Raw genomic sequence first — 27661 nt, 5'->3', positions numbered from 1 at the left:
TGTTTTATATTATTATTATTATTATTATTATTATTATTATTATTATTATTATTATTATTATTACTACTACTACATGTAATGATCACCTCAGGAGTCCACCTGCTTACACTGCCTGATGAGTGTCTTTTATTTGTTTCCTTGTTTTGACACCATGACTGTTGCTGGACAGGCTGAGTGTGAAAAAAAACAAAAAAAAACTACATTTGTTTACAAAAATGATGGCGGGCCTGATTATCATTAAACTCCGATTATGTGATTTTATTTACATTTTCCAGAAGCGGTCACACGATAATGTGCAATACACTGACGGTGTACAACATGTTGTCATCTATTCACGGTGGAATATCGATGAGGCTTTGTTGTAATTTCCCTTTTTCTGTTTTTTTTTTCTTTTTGACGGGGGACAATCAAGACACTCTCAACTGTAAAATACTCATTCATGTTTAGTTTTTAGTGACTCTCCGCTCTCGCTCCCTCCACATGGACGCGTCCTTCAAGCACAAGTGTGAGCTCCAAACGTCTCTGAATCGACTTTGTGTTTTTTTTCTGAAAATATCGACGACACTGGTGTATAAAAAAAACAACAAAAAAACAAACAACAAGAAGACAAAAAAACAATATGTAAATGTATATATTTAAATGAGACACGGGGAGAGGAGCTGCCACTTGCGGCTCCTCGTTTGTACAGTAAAAACACGTTTTTGATATTGTATTGCTGAACCATGTTGTGAAATAAATGGAGTTACATTTTAGGATATTTTTGCCATCACTTCTGTGCGCACTGGAACAATCTCAGAGGAGGACGTGTGATTAGCACGTTTAATTATTTTCTCTCACTACAAAATGATTTTTTTACGCAACAAAACGTGAAAAACAAAAAACCCAAAGACGGTTGAAAACGCAAATGAATCTCGTTGCGCTCTCCATCAACACACACACACGCACACACACACACACACACACGCACACTTGTAGCTGTGGCAGGTGGGTCTCTGTAATCATCTTCGTGTTATGCACTTTAAAAACGTTATTTTACATAAAAAGTGGCTCAGTCAATTAGATGCGTAATTGCCACCATCTTGCCAAAATTATGGGTAATGTATTCAGAAGAGGGCATTACTCCCTGAGTATGAGCTGCTGTCTTTGAACATTTCTCTCTCTCTCCCTCTCTCGGCCTGTGTGTGTGCGTGTGTGTGTGCGTGTGTGTGTGTGTGTGTGTGTGTGTTGTATGTTCAGTGTGAGGTCGAGGGATGTCACTATTTTCTTTCTCATTTATTTATGTAATTTTGCATTTTTAACACATTTTTGTTTGAATTTCTAAACGTAATTTAATTTTTTGAAGACATTATGAGGAAAAGTCTCTTTTTTTTTACAAGCATCACTTTACATTTGAGTGGTGAGGTAGTACATTTCATATAAAAAATCATATCTTTACTCTTAATTTTGTTTTAAAAAATATCTTTACAATAACACCTCTCCACACTTAAAGCCTGTATTAAGCCGCAGTGCTCTAAAGTAAAGGCTCATCTCAAAAAGAAAAGCTTTTAAAAAAGTTAAAGGTAAATTATTAAGCTGGCACTTTGTAACACATGCGACCCTACAGGTGTCACTGGACACTTGATGCGACTATCTCAGTGAAGACGTGCATACGTCTGTAGCCGTAGGTTCAATAAAAAGCCAAGTTAAAGGTATAAAACTGATTTTTTTTTTAAAGAATATGACAAAAACATATTTCTTTTTATGCAAATTTAACAAAGATCTCAAATATGGAAGCGCAACTTCTGAGCTAACATGGAGAGATTTAAAATTCCAGCTTGATTCAAAAAAAATAATTGAAATTTTACTTTTTAATCTTAAAGGAAAAAAAGATTCAATACCAGGATCCAGGTGAGACATCATGCCAAGACTGAACCTTTGACTTTATTGTCCCACATATACTGTTACTGCATTGTACTATTTTTATTTTATCTTACTTTAAAGAAAAAAGAAAAGAAAAGAAAAATGGATGTGTAAAGGTACAGGTGTGCAGTCCAGATCTCAGAGGAGGAGGAGGAGGAGGAGGAGGAGGAGGACACTCCTCTCAGCCTCTGTTGAGGTGGGTGCAATCAAAAATAAACAGCTGTGATCAGTAATTAGTCATTAATAGCAGCAATAATTGATCACATGAATGGATTTTTTTTTTTTTTAATGTATATTTTTACACCTTTGAATCGGTGTAGATTTCCCCTCCAGACTGTGATCAGGTGACAGAGAGTCCAGGTGGACACTTGGACACCTTAAGAGAGCCTCCAACCTGCTGCTGCACTCAACACTCAACAGAGCCAAAGAGAGACGGACAAACTATCGATAGCTTCATAGCTGGAGGACAGTTTTAGGAGCATCTCTGCCTCCATTACTGCATTTACTAACAGACAATACTGCACAGAAAGTTGTTGAAATTAAAGATTTAACAGAAGAGAATATGCGTAAAAATCATCCATGACGCGCAGCAGCCTCAAAGGTCATATCCAGTGTTCATATGCAGTTATTGGAAATGAATCAGTCAGCAATAAACTCCATATGATGACCTCATCCAGAGACAAAGGGTTCATTCAAATATCGTCAGATCACCCGAAGTATCGACGCGCACCTACCACGCACACTCAACACGGCCCCATTACCGCAAATTAATAGATTAGTATGGCATTATTCCTCTGGCGCATATCGATCCGCAAACGTCTGCATCATATTGCGTCAAGTAAGAGCAACGTTCACTTCACGCTTCGGCTCGGCGTGTGTGACCTTGATTTGCGCGCATAAATTGAAAAAATTACCACTCGATAATTTCCATTTGTGCGACATCTTTATGTAAAGGAGAGAAGCGAGCGGGGGCCAAAATCAGATAAAGTACATTTGCAGGAACGGGGGCAAACGGACGTGACCGGGGAGCGCGCTCAGTGTATTACATTAAAATGGAGAGCTGAATGGGTAATTTTAAGCCCTATCATGGGTTTTAGTGCCAGTTTGGAAACACACAAGTGGGCCCCGACCACCTTGCGTAACGCCAGCCTCCTCTCTGGTCCGCTCACATGTGTGTTTGACGATTAAAGCTGGAGAGATTAAAGCATTTATTCAAAGAACCGCAGTAGGTTCTGTCGTGGCAGAGGAAGCATTTTTTGGATTTGGTTCACGAGTTTTCTGTGAGGTTTTTGGCAGAAGGACGGGAACCACGATATTTTAATAGGAGCATTAAAGGGCCAGTGTGTAGTAATTCAAACTCAGGATTTAAATACTTAAGTACAATATTAATGAGGTAATAATACAAACTGATGTATTTATTTTTTCTATAACTAAATAAACAAGCTGTTCTCAGAGGAAAATACGGTCCCAAGAACGCTGTTTGAAGCTTGAACGGTGGCAGGGTCCGCCACATATCAACAAAGTAAAACAGCATGAAATTGGGTTGTCCCTTTAAAGGTTTCATGTGTAAGAATAGCTGATTTTTGAGTCTCGTTCACATTCATTAATCACAGACTGACACTTTGGGGTTGTAGGTCGAGTTGGGAATGAGACTCAAAAATCAACTTTTCTTACAAACAGCACCTTTAAAGTCAGTTTGTTTATTCAGTCATGAAAGCAGAACAGAGTTTGTTTATTTAGGCGTAAAAAGAAGTCAGTCAGTGATTAAAGTGTCTGCCCCAAAACTACATAGTGCACCTTTAAGTTTTCCATTTCTTTTGCAGATCTTGTCAAACAAACATCCTCCTTGATGCTTCCCTCGGGCAAAATTGGGGTAAAAAATAAAAAAGTTGAGCAAGTCACCTCAAAAGCTCCTTCCACCTCCAGTCCCTGAACGCACCCTGTCACAGACACAACCTTCTCAGATCAGAGGAGATGTTCTGATCGCCTCACGTGTGCGCGCGCGCGCGTGTGTGTGTGAACAACTCTTTTGACACTTCTCGAGGAGGAAGCCTTGTTTTAAACACATCCCATTTGCTTTGCTGATTGAATGCGAGCATCAGATTTTCATCAAAGTTCTATTAAGTGAAACATAGGTTGCGGGGCACCGTCTGATTGGAACAGTTTAAATTTTAATTGTGTTTTTAATTTGACATATAGTTGCTGTGAAGAATGACAGTGAAACGCCGAGGGGCGGTCGATTTTCTTAATTTCTCCCCGAGGAATTGATGAGTCTATCAGGGCAGTAGATTGGAAAGCCATTAAAACTCAATGGTTAGGTTGTTAATTGGAACTTGATGGATAGGAGCCTGTGGATAGGCTGTACTGATCCAATCTTCCTGACTTTGTGTTTTCCAATAAATTACCCAGTTCATTTCCACACTCAGATTACATAAATTGTACACCTCCAGGGCTCGGGCTCTGCTTGCGTTTACAACTCTCTCTCTCTCTCTCGCTCTCTCTCTCTCTCTCTCTCACACACACACACCCTCACACACACACGCCTCCTGAAAAAAGAGCAGGCCCCGCTTTCTTGAATGAAAATCGAAACATAATCAACGTTTATACTTAGAAAATTTATTGATATCATTTTCTCTGGTAATTTCCTTATTCTAGAGTTGGACACGCCATACATCATAATACACACGTGTAAAGGGTCTTTGTTTAATATTTATCGAAGCTTGATTCCCAGATCAAAGCGCCTCATAACTTCATCTGTCTTTCTCAGACCTTTCTCTCCCGCTAAAGATCTTGTTCTGTTATTGCGGTAGGGCGGCCATACACACACCACCTATCATCGTGATAGAGCACGGACTTAGGGGCCCCCTCGCTCCCCGCTGCCGTTCGGGGGCCTCGGCGGGGATGAAGGTGAAGTAGAAAAACACGGAGGGATGGACATTTCCATGCTAATACGGCGCTGGCCTATAAACGCCAGCTCTGATATAAAAACAGCGTGCGTAATTCACCCGGCGCGGCACAATGGCAGCCTGTTATGTCCACTATCTCCGTGATGAACTAATCTCACTTTGCAAAAGTCGTCTGAAAGTGATGAAGGCGGCCGCACTGACAAAGGTCTTTGTTTGAAAAGAGCGGCGTATAAAATAAACCCATTTAACTGTCATTGCAGATTTCACGCCTTATGTGTAACCACCATAAATCCAGCATCCGCCCCCGACTGCCCTCATATATTCGCCCCCCTTCAGTAAAGCCTCCCCTGCGTAAGCGTTTTGTTAAGATCGTTAAGCAGCTGCTGGCCCCGCTGCCAAGTTGACGATATTTACGCGCGGATCCAGATGCTTCTGTCTGGCTGATGACGACAGAAGCTCCCACCATCATCATCATCATCATCACCACCACCATCATCATCATCATCACCAGCGTCCAAAGCCGCCGCCGTCTTCTCCCCTTCTCTCCACCGGTGACATGATGATTAAAGCTGACCATTTGTAATGTGTCTGGGGCTCCCTTACAAAGCAGTAAAAAGAGGGGTAATGTGCCCGAACCGCCAGCTCAAGCCCCGCAGCTGTCCCGCAGCCAGACACACACACACACACACACACACACACACACACACACACACACACACACACACACAGAGAGCATGGGGTGGTGGAGGTGGGAGGAAGCGCGCCACCCCCACTCCTCTCTCTCTCTCTCTCTCTCTGTCTCTCTCTCCCTTCCCCTCTCTCTCTCACACACACGCGCGCGCACACACACACACACGCGCACAGCCCCCACCACCTCCAATCAATTAGTCAATCAATTAGCCGGCCTCCACTCCACGCGCGGTCATCACGAGGCAGATTAGCTCAGTAATGATCAAATTAATTCTTAATCGCAGATAATGGACGCGGAATGAGTTTATTATTTTCAGGAAAAATGAGCGAGGCCTCTGTATTAGTTCCAAGGCTGCGTGCGTGTTGCCGTCAGCCCGGACGATTTAGCATGCAGAGGATAATAGAAAAAAAAAAGCGACATGACAGTTCGTGCATGAGGTCATCCTCAGCTGACTGAGCTGTACAGGTTGTGTGAAGGATTAGAGGCAAGTTGGTTTTAATTTGTTTTGTTTGCAACTTAAGTGGATATTGCAGGAAAAAATTTATTATATTCCATAAATAAACATATTTTTCAAGCTATGATTTATCTTTAATTTACCCAGAACCACATTGCTTTTGTTTCACAAAATAAAAAGTAAAGGCTGCTGTTTCCCTGAGTTATGACTATATTAATATACTTATTAATTTAAGTGTTCCGAGTGAAACTAAAGGCAGAAGTGAGCCCTGCTGCTCTTCCTCGACTCTCCCCCTCTCTAATCTCATCTCAGAAAAACCTTGACAGGAGTTTGAAATTTCCGGGCTCGTGTCGGACGCAGCGATTGGTCCAGGAGGAGCTTACCTACATGCAAATGAAGCAACGCAACCTTGCTGCCTCCGATCCAGAGCGTGAGGAGGAGGACCAGGAATACACTCATGTTCCCCGAGCTCTAGAAAAAACACCTTCAACTCCCTCAATGTTAAAACTCCACAATTAAGCAGGCAAGAGGGGGGAAGAGAGAGGGGGAAAAAAACAACAACACCACACACAGGAAGACAAAAACCCGCCGCTTTCGTAATTTTTACGCACCAATCGTGTAGAAACCAATAACGGAATACAAGGAGGCAGACAGATTCAGTCAATACTTCAATACTGGTATGAGGCGAGAATGAGTAGCGCAGAAGACAGCGGGAGCAAGTGCTCGTCGGGCCCGATTTCCAGCTTTACCATCCAGTCGATTTTAGGCACGCCGTCCGATGCGCCGCGCTCCGGGACCAAAGAGCTCTCCAAGGGGCCGCCGCCGCCGCCGCGGAGGCGCTCACTGTCGGTGTCCTCCGAGGAGGAGTGCAGCGGCGGGGAGGACTCAGCGGACTGCTTCTGCTCCGACACGGGTCACAGCGAGCCGTGCAGACAGCACCAGAACTTCTCATGTTTAGGTAAGGCTATTATATTATTATTATTATTATTATTATTATTATTATTAGAGAAAATGGGAGGAAACCTGTTTTTTTTTATCTTATTACACAGATTTTAATATTTTTTATTTACTCTGACATTAGTTCCTATTTTCTGGCCTCCAGTTTTTTGTTTTTGTTTGCACTTCAGCTCACATTTCATTAGCTCGTGTTTGTGACTGTAACACTCACATGCAGCTCATCCAGCGCCACTTGTTTGTCATGTGCAGACTATCATCATCATCATCATCATCGCAGCAGCAGCAGCAGCAGCAGCGGAAGAGTGGAAGGTCGAATAATTAGCCCTCTGTCTTTTCCTCTCGTTTCAAATTTAATTGAGCCTGCTAATTGATGAAACATGTTTCTAAAATGGCTGCACTACACGTCGTCAATTGAGCGTTAAATAGAGCGGGATTTAATTAATAGCTTACTGTACACCGAGCATACTCGTGCTGAATTGTTTATTTAAAAAGTCACCGGCTTTCAGCTGCCGATTTAGGGAGTCAGAGTTCACACTTGACGAACTCTCAAACTGAGTATGTGGAAAAACTGTGAAGGGATTTTTTTTTTCCCTTTCTCAGGCGCTGTTTAAATGGAAGCCTAAAAAACATAGATGCATGTGTCGGATCAGATATTTCACCTCCTCCTTCTCCTCCTCCTGCTCGCGTTTAGGTCCCGCTAAAGGACTCCTGTCTGGGAACGACGGGCTGGCGCGGCGGGCGCACCTGCCGCAGCCTCTGCTGCAGGATTACAAGGAGGAGCGGGAGAGACCGTGCCATCAAATGTCACCTCTGTCCGAGGAGAGACAGTCGGACGGTGCGGACAAGCAGGGCAACTCGGCCAAGAAGAAGACGCGCACGGTTTTCTCCCGGAGTCAGGTGTACCAGCTGGAGTCCACCTTCGACATGAAGCGCTACCTGAGCAGCTCGGAGCGGGCCTGCTTAGCCTCCAGCCTGCAGCTGACGGAGACTCAGGTCAAGACGTGGTTTCAGAACAGGAGGAACAAATGGAAACGGCAGCTATCAGCCGAACTGGAGGCGGCCAACATGGCCCACGCCTCCGCACAGACTCTAGTGGGGATGCCGCTGGTTTTCAGAGATAACTCCTTACTGCGCGTCCCGGTGCCCCGCTCTATCGCCTTTCCGACGCCCCTGTATTACCCCGGGAGCAACCTGCCAGCGTTACCTTTATACAACCTGTACAACAAGATCGAGTACTGATTGACTCTGCTGTATGTTCACCACTGCAGTCCACGTTAAAAAGAAAAAAAAAGAAAAAAAGACAAAACAATACAACATGCTCATAAATGTCTCCACATAACCGCTGTATATTAATTGTATCACTTTATTTGTTGAGGAAATTCTTATTATGCAGCAACCGTGCGTCTCACAAGAAAGCAATCAAGCTTCCCTTAATGTATAAAATACACCATGTGTATAATTAATTATAATAATTTTTTGTACTTATTATTTTTCCTTCCCCTCCCTGAAGATGAAACCATGGAGTTCAAGCATTCATATCACATCCACCCTGTTTTTTATTGATGATTTGGTTTGTTGGAAATATTCAAAGCATCCACATTTTTATTTCACCTGACAGGGAGAAAAAAAGCAACATAATTATTCCATTTAAAGGAAAAACATCATTGTTTCTATTGTAATTTAGACCTTCAATAACCTTCTCATTCAATAAATTTTCTATTTCAGTGAAGATTGGGCTTGCTTGGTTTTATTTTTTATGCACTGCAGGTTTGAAGATTTTAACACAGGAAGTATTTTGCAGTTGTGTGTTAAATTCTGCTGAACTGTGTTGACACAAACTAATAATGATCCATGAAGTCAGAATGGATGGTGGATTTTTTGTCTCGTAGAGCTGCAGTTATTCTCACTGGGATGTTTTTTTAAAAACTAAGAACAGCTGAGCTTTAACCACAAAGAACCTGGAAGACGCTGGCGTTAATTAACATACATGACATTTACTGTTTATACTGTAGTTTACATTGCTTTTGGCTCACACCTCTCACCCCCACATCTTCTATTATTACATCAAATATGAGGTTGGGAGCTTCTCGACAGGTGCATTTTATAAATTATATCTGTGCAAGGAAGAAGTGTTTGCAGGAATGCAGGTGTGTAAAATACACAGCTCAGCTTTTGTTAGCCTCACAAGCAGAATTAAATATGAAGCTGTATGTTGGTTTCATTATTAAAGGACCTTTAAGTCGTACTTCCAGATTAAAGGTGCACTAGAAATTTTTATCAGACGAGAACAATCAGACTGATTTTTTTTTTTATGTCTTAACTAAATAAATAAATAAACTCTCTCTGTTTTCATGACTGAATAAACTGAATAAACAAACTGACCTTAAAGGATAATTTCATACCGTCTTACTTTGTTTATATTTGGCGGACCCTGCCACCTTTCTAGCTTAAAACTGTGTTCTGGCGACCTTATTTTACTCTGAGATCAGCTTGTTTATTCAGTTACGGCAAAAAAAATATATTTCAGAGTTTGTATTATTACCTCATTAATATTGTAAATATTAAATTTCTCAGTTTGAATTTCCTCTCCAAAACTACATAGTGTCCCTTTAATTTTTGAACTTATAAACACTGCTGTTAGGACTCAGGAGGTGAACGAGCAGGCTGCCTTTAAGGTAACACATACAGAGGTAACTAAGAAGCAGATAAAGCACACTGCAGGGTGTAAAAGAGATGCACACTATCACAAGCTAATCGTGCCTCCGGGTCGGATCCTCTCTCGTCTGAAGTCTGCCTCCCAGCATCGGGCCATGTAAGGGGAAACATAATAAAGAGGCATATTGTCAAAGTTCGAGACTCTCATTAATCGAAGCCGCTCTCTTTTCTCCATCTGCGTAATTAATTACTGTATCAGTTACACTTTGAGTTCTAGACTCCACACACACACACACACACACACACACACACACACTCAGAAGCTAGTTTAGATTTTCAAAAACAGGGGTCCAGCACAGTAAGTCACCTCACATTGTCAGGATTGAGTATTTCATAACAATGCAATGCATCTAAACACTAAACACAAGCCTGAGCACAATCACACACACTCCCAGAAGGCACACACACACACACGGACACACACACACACAGATGTCCTGTTGTTGATGGGAAGCGATAAAACCGTGTCATTTGCCAGCTTTTCTTGGGTGTCACATCATGTACAAGGGACCCCCACCACCACCACCACCACCACCACCCAACCCCTTCCACCCATCCAACCAATCTCTCCCTGTGTGCTAATGGCTACATTACCTAGCAGAATCATGACTAGCCAGGCTCTGCTGCCCTGCAGATTATGCCTGACCCAATTTCTGCAACAGCCGCCCTGTGTTTCTGGGAAAATGGATAGCGTTAGACAACAGCAGTGATTTATGGGTAACTCCGGCACCAGCACCAGCGGTGAGGTGAGGTGCAGGAGGATGAATTTGTGACAGATAGGAGAGGGGAGAGAAAAGAGAGATAGAGAGAGGGATGGGGGAGCGTAACGCTTATGAAAAGGAGCAATAGCTTTGGTTGAATGAAGCTGTTTATTAGTTTCCAAGTGGTCATTATGTCATCAGGTGTGACGGCAACGCGCCGCTCTTTTCGATGGATGTTTGCACCCCAGTGACTTGTGGGAAATCTGCATGACCTGTCACCTGAGGTTTGTTTGATTTACAGGAAGACAGGGAGAGAGAGCGAGAAGGAGGGGAAGTGAAAGAGAGGGATAGGTGGGGGTGGAGAGGAGGGGGTTGGATGTAACTATGTATCACTGCAATGGCAGGTGTGAATTACAAATTTTAATAGCAGGGCAATGAAAATGATTTGAAGTGGTTTAAACTGCAAAGAGACAGCGACTGGCATGGTGATGAAGATTTGTTGAGATGATGTGTTGTGCCTTAGGATTCATCAAACCTGCCTGGTAAGGTGAAAAGCAAGTGTAATTCACTCTGTGGTATAATTTATGATGGGAGTAATGGAAACTGTGGGCTACACACAGTGTGGAGAGGGAGAGGCAAAGACACAGAGCGCGGGGCAAATTGATTCTCAGGATAGTTTTTAGAGCATATTTACAGGATCATAATGAATTATACTAAAAACCCGCGGATATCACCTGTTTTACGTCTTGAGATAAAAAGATGTAGATGAAAACTAACTTAATAGAGACCCCATTAAATTTAAACAGGCTGCAACAACACCGGCGTTCGCCTCTAATATTTGAAGAACTCTCCCCATATTCCAGCCCTCCATCGTGTGTTTGGATGTAGGCTTTTCAACTACCTCCCATTATATTTACAGCCATTTGATTTAAAGAGGGTGTGTTCTATGTGTGGCTTCATATTAGAGCCGGGGACGGTTATGGAGTATAACACCAGCAAGGAGCAGATGCAGAGCCCCGGGTCTGCTGCCTCAAGACAAGAGTTTTAAAAGCGATCGCGATGCATTAAGCCAGACAACTCTCAAGACCTGTTTGCTCCCTAAATGAATTTGAGGGGAGCGTAACAAGGTTTTTGAGGCAGGCCCTGTCATCCGCTGGCTTTAACCAGCTTCTGTATTTATGGGTTAATGGTTAAAAAGGAGAGCTCGGACCAGAAGTGATTTTTCATGATTCTGTTTTATATCAACTGGAAATGAAGGAGCTGAAGGGAAATTGTGTTTGTCCCTCTCCTCCTCCTCCTCCTCCTCCTCCTCCCTAACCCCCTACCCATAATCCTTAACAGTAGAGGAATATGCTTCTGTAGAAAGGGAAATGCAACATATGAATAAAGTACGTTAAGTTGGATATGGTGAGGTCAAAGATTTGGAAATTATTTGGGGTTCTTGTGTGAATACTCAGCCCAGTTGCCGGGATATAATGTTAGCAGTTTCTGCTAAGATACGTCCAAGGTTGACATCTGTAGGAAACGTGGCACTTCACATTACATGTTTATTAGCTGACGTCCACATGAGGAGGTGGAGGAGATGGTGGTGGTTTTTACGCTTGTGCCGATATTAGATATTATCGAGTATCGCAATATATATCGCGACTTATGCAATATTTTTCACAAGCAGCCGTGTGATTCTTCACCCGAGAGGAACTTCTTTTGACTGTATTTTAACTTTTAATTTGAATTTTATGACAGTGTTATTTATAATCTGACTGGTTTTTAAAAGTTTAGGGGGAAGGAAACCAGAGACAGACTAGCTGCACCCGATCTATTATGCTTGCAATTCATTCTTAGCACTTAAGCTCTTATTTAAAATTTCTTCTTTAATATTATTTTGTTATTGTTGTTAAAGTGTTGTATGTGTTGCTGCAAAGCGTGAAGTAAAGAAGTGAGCAGCATATCAACCTCTCAATCCTTTATTTATTCATACTATTCACGCCGCTAATTAACATAAAATACAAACGATGCTATCGTGTATCGTGATATTCGGACGGGACAATATCATGATATAAAATTTTGGATATGGTGGTGCTACTACAAGCCAACAACGCTGCCAAATGGCCGACTGCAGTTTGAGTCACACAAGTGGATATTTTTAAAGATACCCGGGGACGTTTCCAGCTGTTTTAGTGGCGACATGAAGCAGCTATTTTTCACAGGAAGTTGGACCATCTCCATCTGTGATCGAGGCGACTAAAATTAAAGCCAAAGCATAATGTTTTCCTGGCCCTAAACCTAAGTAGAGGATAAGTACGGCATTGTGACAATAGAGGAATACAACATAAACAAATGTTCTGTTTTAACATATCTGTATTTATGCAGAAATGTACTCAGCTAACATTTATTCTGGCGACCGGGTTGAAATCCTAATGTGAATGTGTAGTGAAACAAGCATAAAAACACCAAGCTTTGAATAAAAATTGCTTTTGACGCTCGCCATTTGGTTAAATCCAAACCAAAGAATGGGTTTAGTCTTAAAATCCATTTGTTTTAACTCATAATTCTGTGACTGACAGAATCAACGCAACATATTTTGAGACGTGTATAACCAAAGGTCAAACACAACACAGCTCTGCTATTTGAACCACAATGAAAGCCTTTCCATCTCCAAATTGAACTCCCCGAGAACAATATTTAACCAAAAATCCAGATTAGGGCTTTAATGGCAAAATGCATTATGCTTCATTGTTAAATTACCAACCATTTCTTGAACTGCCTGTTCTGAAGTGCCATTCGCTGTCCAATATGCATCAAACTATTACAGGCTACAGCAGAGAACTCGGCTATTACTCTCGAGATAAGTCCATTAGCATTACCTTTGACACAATAGTGGATGTGAGATACAATTCTCTGCTCTCCATTTTGTATTTGTAGGGATAATAGGGGGATTATCTTGAAGGCCTTATGCTACACACTCAAGAGTGAGACCACACTGAGGACAGAGGGCTCTGCAACAGTTGTTTTCACATCCTCCCCTCCTCTCTCCCTCTGCTCCAAGACCCTCTCAGAGAAGATAAAGCATGTCATTATTCTATTAAAGACCTACAATTTTTGTAATGGGACTTGCAGCGGTCGGCAGAAGTGCAGGCAGCTTCTTCAATATCCTGGACATTATTTGCTCGTTTAGTTAAATGATGTTTCTAATTCCCTCATAATTACTTGTAATGAGGCTGCCTCCCTCGTTTTGATGCGGCTACATCTTAATACAGCATGGCATTCTTTTTTAGGGATAATTACCTCTCATGAGGCCGGGGAGCAAGGCTGGGGTTTGTTGTGCGCTGCACACGTGGCAAATTGGCTTGTTTCCTGCCATCTTGTCTTCCTGCAAATTGGTAAATTAAGTTTCTCGGCTGGAGCATTAGAACTGTTAAGTTTGCTTTCTCGGCTCCTTCAAATTATTGGCTTCACTGACAGAGAGATGGCTGTGTGTTCTGCGTTTCGCCTTATTTACCTTTTGTGCCGTTTTATTTACAGTATGCAGCTGATGTAAGGAGAGCTGAGTGTTGGAGAGATTTGATAAGGGAGCGGTTTTTAAAATGAATGAGCAACAAACACACATATATATTCATAAAATTATATAAATCATGATCTTGCATGCTTCATTTTCAAGACAAATCCTTGTAACCGGAGAGCTTAACCTGTTATCGAAAGTCATTAGAAAAAATACCCTTCATTTATTGCAGGGCTAACAGACAACGATGTAGTGCCATAAAATGCACCTGCACTGCGGCTGTGTCAACAAAGTCAGTGAAGCAGTTCCATGATATTTATCTTTATGATATCATCAAGTGAGATCTGCAACTCTTTTTAATCGAATACTTAATAAATAAATAAATAAATGCTTTTTTACATATAAATGTTCAAATTGGAAGAATTCAAATACAGAACTCAGATGTACGTATGGATTTTCCCTTTCCTGTTTCCCGTCTACCGGCAGAGCTGTCTGTGTTGTCTGAAATGATCCAGCTGCCGTTCTCCAACCGCAGCCGTCGCAGGGTTGGCTGAGGGGTTTTTATTTCTAAGTGCTGATGTGTCGCAGACAGTTTGGCTCTACAAGGGCCTGTTATACGCCGATTAAAGAGAGGGAAGGAGTGCTCCCGCAGGGCGGCCTTGTACATTTACCCTGACCACAAAAAGGTCTAACGTTTACGCCCCGGTGCTGACATGACCTTCAAACAAGGTCCCTCTGCTGCCCGGGTGGATACTGGAACTGTCTGGAGGAGACCTGCAGTGAGACTAACAGACAGACAGGAAGAAATCATATCTTTTATATCAGGAATTACCTGTCTGCCATATCCTGTGAAGCTAGAAGATACGGCTTTTATTGGGGAATACAGGAAAGGATAGTTATTTTTCGCACTTAAATGGCAAAATGTGATTGTGATTTTCCAAAAAGCTTTTGTCAGATTCACTGAATGTTGGAACATGATATAAGAAGTATCTTTTCTCCATTAAAATCACCAACATTGAACAAACTGACAAACACAAAGCGCCACTAAATAATTCACATCCGAATCCAGTCATCAGTCGTTTATTGGTGCAGACAAACACATCACTGGCTGTTGTTTTTATTTGTGAGACGCGCAGACGGACTCTCAAGTGATCCTCTTGTCTTTTCTGGGTCAGTGATCTGTTTGTTATGAGATTTGATATCGAGTTCTTCTTAATATGGAGCGTTGGGATCTCTTTGTAAGGACCAAGTGGTCTCTTTCAGCTGCAGGGGTCTGCTGTATAGAGAGATGATCTGTCACTTCAGTCTGAGACTGACTGCTGACCACATAGCCTGCAGCGCAGCAGCGGGGAACACAATGAAAGCAGCACACTATCACCTGACAGCTAATTAGGGATCACTCCCCTGGAAGGGAATACATTCTCTTTGAGGGAATGAGAGAAAGAAAGCAAGAGGTCGCTGAAATCCGTGTGATGTGTCAGTCAAAGCCACAAGCCACCTGCAGTTTCTAAAGGCGATTCCTCCAATAGTCGACTTGCTGATATGTTTGATTATCATTGCAGTAAATTGTTGATGTATTATTGTTTCTAATGACCTGACATCAGTTCAAATATAAAGTGTTTTTCCCTTTCTGTCTTTCCTCCCACAGGACTGAACTAAAATAAGAACCTCATATCTTGATATTCATGCACTCCTTTTAAATCTCCCAGTTCAGCAACAATAATTGTCCCCAACTGTGTGTGCCAATGAGTGTGTGTGCACATACAGTATATGCTCATCCAGCAGTGTGAGTCTATGGTTTTTACGGGAGACTTGGGACTTCTTTGAAAACACATTTGTAACCATTAGTTGAGTGTAAGGTTTCATGTGCAGAGTGCATCCTCTGGACTGGTGTCAGGGTTTCTGCGAGGCTCTGCGGCAGCCTCTCTTGGAGGGACAGTGCTGAGAGCAGGAGGAGGAGGAGGAGGAGGATGGAGGTGGCGGTGGTTGAGGAGGAGGAGGGGGAGCACTGGAGCCTAGGCGTCCCACCAACAATGCATCACGGCAGGCAGGGTGTAACCTGAGCCCCCCCTCTGGCCCTGGTGTGGCCTGCCACAGTGCACTCCCTCTCGGCCCTCTTTGCACCCCCAAGATGCTTTTAAAGGGATCTGGTCAGCAAGAAAACATCTCTTCAAAAGAATTGTCGTCACATTAGAAAGTAATTAGCCCAGCCTGAGGCCGAGGATTCCCTGACCTGACTAATTCTGCACCCCTAAACAATCCGTCTTGGTGCGAGGCAGCTGGTCAGGCACGTTCTCGGCGTACTGGGGAGGAGGTATTTGCACTGGGGAGATTCCCATGGTCCTGCAGGTGAACAAACCCTACAGAGGTCATCGGGAAAGGTTACCGGGTAATCCATCTGAGTAACGGTCTGCAGGTAGATTTAAAAGATGTCTCAGGTACAGGTTGAACTGTAGTCACGATACAAGGAAACAGTCGCAGAATTACAGTTACCAAACTCAAAATTTGTTACGACTGATTCAATAAAGAAGAAGTATTGTCGGAAAAGGTTTGCTTCAAAGTTGTGAATACTCCGATCTCATAAAGCTGCACTAACACTCGGATATTTGCGATCCAGGATCAAACACAGATGCAGACCGCCACACTGTTTTTTGCAGCTCAATGCAGAGAAACCATTTCAGCACTCGGCCACCTGTTCTTCCGAGCCTGCAGGGCCCACTGACAACAACCTTTCCTCTCACTATTAGACAAACTAATCTGATTGGGAAAAAGATGGAGGTGGGGAGGGGCAGAAACTTACAAACCACATGCTGCAGGGTGGGACTCGACACCGCCAGTCCTCTCTTCCAATGTCTCTGATGGTTTAAGAGCTACTATAGCCTTCAGCAATATCAGGCTAACACACAGTGGGAGGTAGAGTGAAAGAGAGAAAAGAGAGAGAACATGCGGGAATCCCAACGGCATACACAAACAACACTGATTTGAACAGATTTCAAAGATTGGACAGAGTGGTCCTGAGACTTCAGGGAAGGCTTCACTTATAACTGTAAAAGAACCTTTTCCTTGCATGATGACCCTGTAGACTCCTTCAGCAGAGTGTATGAGTCTATATTGCGGGGGGAAAGACTCACTTCAAAGCCATCAGCACTGATGTGGTAAGACACTGGAGAGCGGGAAGGAAAACATACACTTGTTAAACCAGCAGGACCCAGAAATGAGGCACTGAGCAATTGGCCAATTAGGAAGTGGTCCATCATGTCAAACTCATTTGCAAAGGGAAGGCTTAACCCTTAGGGTTCGAAGGTCGGGATCAAAGGGTGTCCCCCATGGGACCGCACAGAGATCCTTGAAGAAACGCTGATCCCAAGCTTTTGTAAAGGAATCTTCTAATTACAATAAATCTCCACTGCAAGGTAAAGACAGGAGAGCTGGGTACAGTGGCTATATGATAGCTCTGGCCCGAGGGCCTGCAGGTAGCCTATAGATGTCTGGAGAGAAGACTGATAGGAGATAGTGGTTGCCACTAGGGTAGTGGCCTCTCATTTGCCCAGGTCAGAACCTCAGAGAGTGATCACAGCTTTGGCGGCTGAGGCTGACCAGCACCTCTGAGCCTTTATAGCCTCTGGTCTGTAACCGGGTCTTTGACCTTGCCCACAGATTAGTATCAGTATCAGTATTAGTACTGGCTTTAACTCTTGCATTGTTCGCCCTCTTTCTTTCATTGTCTTGTTTTCTCGCACCGGCATTTCATGGTTGGGTTCCTCTGAATGGAGCACAATCTTTAAATAGGGATTTTAGCCTCTCTTCTATGAAATTTAGTGGATTGGTTTGTTTTGCCTACTGATCTCTTTGGCCATACTTTGATTATTTCAAAGAGATTTTTGTGTGTGAGAGTTGATCACAAAGTACCATCACTGAGTTTCATCAATCTTATCTGCATAAAAATAAGTTCTTAATGTGAAAAGATTAGCAGATGTTTTCATCTTACTACACCTGCAATCCTAAATACTTACATATAATGTTCCTTTGAGAGGAAATGTCTTTCAAAGGCTGCCACTTGAAAGGAGACCAATAAATATACAGTATTTCAATCCAACCACTAGAATATATTTGTCCCTTTACATTTCAACTTTTCTGTTTCTTAAGATTAAGTGTTAGCGCAGAACCCACTTGGTTATGGTGAGGAAAAGGTCTTGTTTTCACTGAAAGTACACGACTTTGTTATTTCCTGGCAAACGCGACGGGAAAATGTTCTTATGTCTCATTAAATACATACTGTTTTTTTGCCACAAAGACGGCTGCAAAATGTCCCGATGTTCGCTAAAATGACTGGATATAACAGGAAGCGAACATCCCCTCCTTCTCCCAATGAGAAAGTCAGCGCAGTGTGAATGTGATATGACTGAATTGTAGAAATGTTGATCTGATATGTGAAACTTGCAAATTTACTGTATTCGTGGTTTGCAGAAAGGTACAGTATAATGCCAACATTTTATTCAGAGTATTTAACCTGACATGGTCAAGTTAAAACTGATGCCTTAGCTTAAAAAAAAGGAAGATTTCCACTGATCAAGTGTAAGTGTACTGTTAGACTGTTGTGTGAACCCTCACTCTGTACACTCTCATTGAAGGGCATTGAAGACAACATGATCGGGGGATATCGACAGCTGTATGTTCAACTGTGTTTTCCCTCTACATATTGAATCTCGCTCGCAGAACAACCTTCTTTGTTCCTGCTCTGAGCAGCGCTGTATGACACTCTCAGTGCTTCTCAGCCGGCTCTGCTGTCGGCCAAGGGGGAGGAGAGAGGAAAAGGAGGGGAGAGTAGTAGTTTGTTCTTCCTGCAATTAGCATTCACGGTTAGCTAAGCAGAACTAATGCAGCGAATCTTTGAGTCTCGCGTTACCTGTCCTCCAGTTGCCGGAGTACCTGCAGGCCAGATTAAACTGTAGCGAGATGACAAACCCTCTATGTATCCGTTACAAGCCTTTTGTAGTGTTATTGGTAATTCCCTTTGAATGGCCATGACAAAAACTATGCATTGGCTAAGGCGGACTTCAAAAAAACAGGATACTGCATGGGTGTGGATAATGTGCTACTGATACTGTAATTATGAAAACAAACTGAGAGTGAGAATTACGCCTCCATTGGCGGTGGTATTGTTTGGGAGCGCTGACAGAAGGTTTAAGTCCCAGCGGCACATTTTGATCTGACCTGTTTTAAGTGATAGTGACGCCAGTCAGCGCTGTCACACGTCAACACGAGAGGCATCTGCCCTCAGATGTCACTCCCTCGTTGACTTCATTCATATTTCATGGTCCCTTCCCTCCACAAACATTTTTATTTTTTCACAACCAATAAAAGCTCGTCCTCATTCAAATGTTCTGTGCATCCGTTTTATGTATAACTTTTGTGTCTGGGAGGGTCATCTCCGGTACGTTCTTAAGCATCTAGGTCAAGACTGAATGATCTCATGGGTCCCTTTTCATCCGGGGCAGGATCAGGATATGGGCTCTTCGTGTCACCATTATGGGCTGTGGATGAAACGGCAATGATCTCATGAGTCTTAAGTGACACAACAACATGGCCGCTCAGTAGACCTTGTCACGCATTTCCGAGAAACGCAACGCAGTTTTTAGCACCAGGATTAAGGTTCTTGTTGGCGATTCTTTTTCTGTAGTTAAATATATTAATGTTTAATTGGATTAATAATTATGAAGAGCGTAGTGAAATAGTGCTGCATTTTATTTTCTGTCGTAAAAGAAAAAAAATGTTCAACACGGATGTGCCAGGCCAATTCTCTTCCATGTTTCAGCCCAGTCGGAAGAATGAAATGTTGGCTTTTTTACGTTTCTGCAAGCACGATACATGACTTTTTTTAACAACATGGCAGGACATTTTCCAGCAGTGTTGGAGGCAACCAAAACAGATATTTTTGATGAGATTGGGACATTTTCAAGCCATGCTAATGGCAACAAAACCTTATATTTTTGACTATACGTGGGGACATTTTCCAGCGGTGTTGGTGGTAACAAAACCAGATATTTCTGATGAGACGTCGGGAAGATTTTTGTCTGTGTTTGTAGCAACAAAACTGGATATCTTGGTGAGGTGTTGGGACATTTTCAAGCCATGTTAATGACAACAAAACTGCATATTTTTGACAGAACATTGGGACATTTTCAGGCCGCGCCAGGGGCAACAACACAGGAAAGGTTTGATGAGGCGACGTGACAATTTCCAGCTGTATTTTTGGCGACAGAAAATTTTACGTAAAATTTTAAATGTAAAGTTTCAGAAATTGACAACATTTATTCTGGCAATCATATTTTTCTTCCTTTTCTCCTCCCCACTATGTTGATTAGCTGTGTTTATCCTCAGCTAATCATTATCAGTCCTCTGAAGTGTTGTCTTATCAGTTACAAAACAGGTACAAGTGGCGCAAGTGATCCCAATTGATCCACTAAAGACTCCCACCGTGATGAGGACACTGTCTAGTCACACAGAGCCTGAGGAAGACACTGCTCAAAATCAATAAGTCTCCCGGTGACACTGGCTCTGCTAAAGTCTACACTTCTAGTAGCCCATCGCTGTGAATGTGGGAGGCGGTGTAGGAAATCATTGAAACAGCAGTGATACTCTGTGCCGCGATACAGCTGCATTGATGATTTTAATTGCATAAGTTGTGCAAGATTTGAAACCAAACTGCTGCAAATACAAACAGGCTTTTTTCTGACCTCGGGGACATGATCTGGATATATACTTGGTTTTTCACTCCTTTGCATTAAACATTTATCTTTTTGTGACCAAACAAAGGTCACACTTAATCACAAACACGTCTACTGCTTTGCCCACACCGTGAATTCTCCCATCTATTATCGTAAAGGGCTAAAATTTGCTGTTCAGGTTTAAAAAAAAAAAAAAAAGTAATAGTGTCTGCAATCAATGCGCTGTAATTTCGGGAAAAGATTGAGGCGCATTCTACCAAATGGTTTGGGGCACTCTCATTTAATTAATGTTGTATGTCTGTGTTTAACGTACATGGTTTTAGCAGAAAATTGATAATGTGGCTGGACAGCCGGGCTCGGAAAACTGAAGCTATTTGCAGGGGAATTACAGGAGAAGCTCATGGCAGCGTATGGGTGACAAAAATTCACATTTCGCCGCAGGGCTTTTATTGCCCAGCGGACACAGTTTGAATTTGACTTTAGTTTGAATCAGAGACATTTTGACGGGCATTAGACACGAGTATTTCATGAATACATTTCAGTTTCAAATCAAGACTGAGGTGCAACTCCAAGTGCTTCTGTATCTCACTCTAATATTTCTGTTTGTATCACCCTGCCTCCTTGTTGAACCACAGCTACTTGCCTCTACTTGATGTCCAATCTAAATAAAAAAGATTGTAATATAATAAAGGACCCATAGTCCCTACTTATGCAGTACTTATTGAGTGGGACATTGAGATTTATATAACTCCTCTCAATGAGAGAGAAAGAGAGAAAAGGAGAGAAAGAGGGAAAGAGAGTTTCTCTATGATTGCGAGGGGGGTTTAAGGTTACCGACTAATTTCCCAGTCGTTACCTGCCGACAACGCCACATCCGGTCTCCTCAGTGTTTTTCAACAGGGAACAGTACAATCTGTTATACTGTAGTGATCATCAGCTCTTCCTCGACCAATGATTACCAGTAATTACCTGTTTTTCTCTCCATCCATCCATCCCTCCTCCTCCTCCCTCTCTGTCTCTCTCTCTCTCTCTTCCCCTTTCTCCCTTGAGCTATTACCCTAACTGGCTGTTGTGGAGCAAAGAGGAGGTGTGTAGAGAACAAGGCAGGCTTTTATGGACTCCCCACCAGCGCCACTCCACACCGCTCCATTTTGAAATTATCGGGTCCCCTTGCTTTTGAAGTCTCTGTAAGCGCACCCTCCTATTTACGAGATGGCTATGTACTTAAAGGTCACAGATTGATCAAGAGGTCCTAAAGATGGCCTTTTCCCTGAAAGCACCGCAATACTGTGGCTTCCACAGGCCACATCTGTGGGAGAAAGAGGGAAAATAAAATGTATCACTCCCCCAAAGTCAGGCATATTCAGACTTTAATGTACAATTCCATTTACCCTGGAAAATGCCACAATTGAGGATGGAATTCACAATGAGCACAGCAATTTATCAGTGCTTTTTTGTCCATTTCTGTTGTCTCGGGGCTTAAGCATATTTTACTTACTGATTACCCGCAGGTCATTTTGTAAAATGTGTCAGACTGTAACTTTGGTTGAACGCGAGACCTTCGCTACATTGTTTTGTCCATTTCAAAACTACATTTGACACAGACAGAAAACAGCAGCATCGATATTTTGACGGCATCCACGCAGGAAAACAACGAAGACCAGGTGGCGGTGTTCTTATTTAAATATTTAAAGAAATTGTTATTATAAAAGCCCTGGTTACTGTATGTTTAAGCACTTATTGTGCATATATCTACATTTTCTAAGAATGAATAAGAGTTATTTACTTGCTATACTTGAATTTACAGCAACCACGGACACAGTTTGCGCTGTTTCTTTAGATAACATGATAATCTGTTTTAACGACGAGGTGTTATTTTTTATGTCTAGCGAGATTTTTTTTAATGACTTAATAATTTTAATGGGTTGCTGTTGGCACAAGTTTGTGTTGTAAAACATGCAGTTAAAGCCTGTTTGTATGTGGTTGTGGGCTCTCTGGTCTGTTCTACTTTTGATGTGTTTTTGCATTTATATTAATAGCTTTTACTAAATCACAGAATAAATTGTGACACATTACATTACATAAAATGACGAGTGCAGAGCGTTTTGTCATTATAGAAATGGCAGAAAATGAAATAAAAATTAAAATAAATACATATGTCACAGCAGTTTAGCCTCAGTCAGTTGCATACATGTTATAATGACATAATTGGAAACTCAAAAGGATACACTGAGCAAGAAATACATGAGGAGTTGACGTTCCTTCAAAGCATTATCTCCACAAAATCAAGTCTCAAAGGTTTGACGAACTGTACCCAGTGTTTTATGAAAGTCTCCATTCAAGTTAAGAGAAAAAGTGACCTTTTCCATAATATACATATCCATTATCACATCTATCCAATTATTTATCATAAGCCCAACATACCTCATCCGTCTTTTGGTCAGAGCCTTTTTCTTCCAGCTGCCAGCAATGCACCCATTAGATATTTGTCATTTCCTTTTAGTTCTGGGGAGATATAGCCTGAATATATCTATTATAGAAATCTAATGGTATATGTGTACTAAAGATGTATGTCTGTATTGCCTTAACAAGGTTTTAATATGAACAACAAACTGAACAGTACAGATGGAGTAAGAGAGAGATGATTCAGTTATATATTTGTTTAACTAATGTAATCCCCTGAATCAGAGTGTTTGTCTGAGACTCACTTGCTCATAACACCGATGTATTATCGCCAAACAAAGCTGTACAAAAGCGCGCAGGCTTCATTCATCATAGGGTCCCAAACTAAACTCACTCTGTTATTATTATTGATAGTCAGTGCCTTCAGCCTGTCTTATTTATTAGTCAGCTGGGGATGAATGAGAGAAGGCCAGACGGCACGTACGATGCCAATTTGACCCTGTGTTTTAAAATATGCACGCTGCGAACACCAAGCCGGCTAGCCTGGCAGCAGCACGGACTTAAAAACTTTATTGATTGCATCACTCGCCGATAATATGACGCACGTCACATTTGACAACACTATAAGAAGAGGGGTCAGAGCGCCAGGACTAATGAAACTGTTTTGAGATGGGGGAGCGGAGAGATGGATGTTGTTTTCTACAACATTAACCTTGCAAATGGCTGCCAGAGAGCAATGATGCCTCACGCCACACACACACATACACACACACTCGCTGTCAACTCTGGCAACTTCCTGATGGTTGACATTAACACCGAGCCAAAAATCTCAAACCATTAAAAATACCTGTACTCATGCAGGGAGCTAAAATGAAGTCATATATTTCCAAATAAATGAAAATCTTATTAGCATCACAACAGCGCACGTGGCAAAATACTGGGTGATTTGAAAAGTGTCCCTGCTGTCTGCGAGTGGGGAAGACAGATGAGGTGAGGACGATGTAAAGGGATTGGTGTGGAGCTGGGGGGGTGGGGGGGGAACAGAAGGAACAGACCCCGAGTTAAATCTCTTGAAAATGAGTAATCTTACATAATAATATCCTCATGTGTCTTGATAAGAGCAAACCCCGAACAAGCCGACAGCATCCGTCAGCGTGGTCTATGAAAACTCACTAACAACGTTATGGATCCTGAAGGCAGCTATTGCCCTGGCAAATATGCTCTGTGAACCTCTAATTTGGCAGCTATATCTTCTTTAACGACACCATTACCAGTGGCTATCACCATAACCGCATCCACAGCAACAATCCTCACAAAACCCATAATGTGAAACCACATCGAGATGGCTCCCGTGGACTCGTATCGGAGTGCTGCTGTGCTGTTACACACATGAACAGGCTGCTAACCCACACAACCACAGGCATTAAATTGTCTCTGCTGACTACATTAGCTATTTGGTATTGTTTTAACTGGGAAGTAATTAACTGACTTGGTCAATAGGTGCGATGGAGAGCCAGTCTGAGAGGTGTTTATAGGTCCCAAGAGTCATGGCTGGTGAAAGAAGGCACGACAGAGCTCATCTATCCAAACTCAATGACCTGACAGATCCTCCACTAAAGGCTCACACTCATATCAATTATTGATAAGAAAAAAAGAGACTTTATTTGAAAAAAAAAAATACGACAGATAGAGCTGCTGCACAATTTGAAAGATACAGATTTGTGCCTCTTTCAAACTGTGCCCATGTGTGCTGCATGTTTGTTTGAGAGTTCGCGTATGAATGTGCGCAACTGTGTAGGTGTGTGTTAATCAGACAAGCTGAATGCGCTCCCTTTTTATTTTTTAACACGCTGTACGGAAAGGCGCCGCGGATCAGTAAATGGCTCCCTTTGCTAATCATCTCTGCTGTAGCAAGGGAAAAAGGGAGAGATAAATGTTTGAGTGGAGAGGTTGAGGGCGTCTCTTTCAGACCTGCCCCTACTGTCTGCGAATAAAAGCCTGAAAAGGAGCCACAACGACAGGCTAGAAGTGAATCCAACTGGGCTTTGAAAACGCTGCCTCTTCTCCGGGCCTTGGTGCTAATGCATCTGACTCAAAGGCTGTAAGCCAGCGAGAGAGAGCGAGAGAAAGGCGGAAAGAAAGAAAAAAGAAAAGAAAAAAGGGAGAGAGAGAGGGAACTGGTGCTACAGAGGACAAAGAGCTCCAAGGTGTGCACTCGGTATTCAGTAATTGGTAAAAGAAGCTTCATTTCTTACAGTGATTTCCTGTCTTTTTACCGTCTCTGACAATCCTGATGCTTTTAATAGGGGTATGAGTAGGGGCTATTCTGTGCACCCACACCCCCCCCCCCCTGCTCAGTCCCCTCGAACACCAACCTGTCTGGCTGCTCAGCCTGACCACCCCTCCCGTCTCCTTCTCGCCTCACAAAATGGAAAAAGAAAAAAAGGCATTAACCATATTCTTTCTGCCGTTCTCTCTCTTTGAATACCTCAAACCCCTTTAGCTTTAATCATTTCTGGATCAGGCTCAGTCCAAATAAGCCAAGCCATTTTCTGCACTCAATTACTCCCTTAACAGCATCAAAAAGAGAAAGGATTCAGGTATAGTGAGGAGAGAAAAGAGGGTGAGAGGGAGAAAATTGTGAAGCATCTTCATCCGCCGAAATGCTTTGAATGCTTCGAAAGGCTTTCTTTTTTAATGAAAAACCAGTAATAAGAGATGGTTCTGACTATAACAAAATGTTTACTGTCTGTTCGCTAGCTGTGAGCTCTTCACTCTCCCCAGATAAATCGTTGAAGAGGGAGAGGGGGAATAAAGGCTTGAAGAAATGGGCCCCCAAATTACTACATTTCCACCGAATCCTGCTTTCATTACCAAGGAAAATATATCTGAAGGTACTTCACTCCGAAAGGTATTTTAATAATACATTACTTTTCTCATAACTACTCTTAACCTTTAAATACAATGCATTTTGGATGAATGCAGCTGTCACGGCTTGGTGATCAGATAATGAGACATCCAACTCTTATTTACTGTTGTCTGCCTGAGTTACAGGAGATTTCAAACATTGCACGGCGAGTCTGGCTCCTATGCAGCCATATATATATATCTATACTGCAAGTCAGTCCAAGCCACAAATATTCTCTGATGGGCCTGAATGAGGGCACAGCTCCATCCAACGCTCCTGGGTATTTCATAAAATGTATGCAGGAAGTGCATCTAAATAGGTTGCTCTTTTTCGTAAAGTAGCACTCAATCCATAAGCATGGGCTTCAGGCTCGAAAATGCTGCCCTGTTTTTCCTCATTGCCCAAATTGCCCACATTGTTCTAAACGCCCGCCAGTAGATACAAATCAAGTATGAAATGTGTGAACACCAACAGAGGTCAATAAAGCATGTCCACAGTAATATAATGTGATTGATTTTTCTCTGCAGCCCTTTCCATACGGGACTCTGCTGCTGTGTGCACGTTGCCGATGATTACACAAAAACTGCTGATGGTTAATCATAATGGCTCAGGGTGAGCACTTTACTTTGGTGCTCCCTCCTTCTCATACCCTGCGCTCATTTCCCCTCTTAGCCAGCCGATGGTCAGCGAGGTCAACGTGACACGCATGCATCCCAAAACGGCATCCACAGTAGGGGCGAGAGTGGAAGCCGCTGTTCGCATGCCGCACCAAGAGCCTCTACTGGCGCCGCTAGTTTCTCTCCACAGTCTCTCATTATATCAGTAGTGCTACAGCGGGTGCCGGGGTCGAACACTGAGCGCAGGGTGGCCGCTTTTCTAGGGTCCTCGACGGAGAAATAATATCTTTGCCTGCCAGAGGAATGCAAACAGTAAACAGAGAAAGTAAACAGGTAGATGTGAACCTCTTGTGTTGCAATCAATACTCAGGTCTGGACCGGCGAAGGAACAATTCCATGAAGTGTCAACATATTCTGTTCGAAGCTAGTTTTTCACGTTCTGCATAGCCGGATGTCCAAACACATTCTTCCTGTCATAGTGAAAAAACTTTTCTATCTCCCGTTCAATTTGTTGTTGCACTTCTGTGAAATATCTTCGGCTGGAGTCAGGAAGTTGCGTGCCTGTTGCAAACAAACCCCTGATGACCACACACATTCTACAAATGAAGGCAAATTACGAAAAAAGAACAGGATGAGGAAAGGTTACTTTTGGCATCAAAGTGGGTGAAGAGAAGTTGGGCTGTGAAAAGAAAAAGGCCTCTGCAAAGCACCTTTTAAAAACATACTCAAAATTATAGCACTGTCCTTTTCTAAGATGATCATTTACAGCACATGAACAAAGCTGCCAGCTATCTCGGGTGTTAATTAAATCTAGATGCCTTTAATGCATTTAAACACCCACTTTATATTTTCCACTTTTCATCTGTCCACAACATATTTTTACCATTCCCTTATTATGCTCTTTAAAGACGAAAATCCAGGCCAAATGAATGTTCGCAGAAAAGAACAGAAGCTTTGACTCTTAATGGGCACGTTAGCTCAGCAAAGTCGCTAATGGACGATGCTAATTATCACAAGCTTGGAAGGCCTCACAAAGGGAGTGGATCAATATGTGACGTGGCGTGCTCCACTCATTCATAGATGTTGGATGATGACATTCGCTCGAAACATGGCACTAGACAAGAGTGCATTGTAGGGGGTGGGATGGTGCTGGGGGGGCGGGGGAGGGCGAGGACCAAGAGTG

The 27661-nt window shown here is 42.5% G+C and overlaps 1 protein-coding gene across 1 annotated transcript; it reads left to right on the top strand.

The window, feature by feature from the left end:
• Window positions 1-6402: 6402 nt before the first annotated feature.
• hmx2 (H6 family homeobox 2) lies at window positions 6403-8592 on the top strand. Its single transcript, XM_084375426.1, has 2 exons — window positions 6403-6908; window positions 7599-8592. The coding sequence occupies exons 1-2, from the start codon at window positions 6641-6643 to the stop codon at window positions 8144-8146; spliced, it is 816 nt and encodes a 271-aa protein (XP_084231552.1). The 5' UTR covers window positions 6403-6640; the 3' UTR covers window positions 8147-8592.
• The last annotated feature ends 19069 nt before the right edge of the window (window positions 8593-27661 follow it).

The sequence above is a fragment of the Pagrus pagrus genome (genome assembly GCF_965226575.1).
Source record: "Pagrus pagrus genome assembly, chromosome: 15".
Lineage (NCBI taxonomy): Eukaryota > Metazoa > Chordata > Actinopteri > Spariformes > Sparidae > Pagrus > Pagrus pagrus.
Note: the sequence above shows the minus strand (reverse complement) of the source record. Positions and strands in the feature narration are given on the sequence as shown.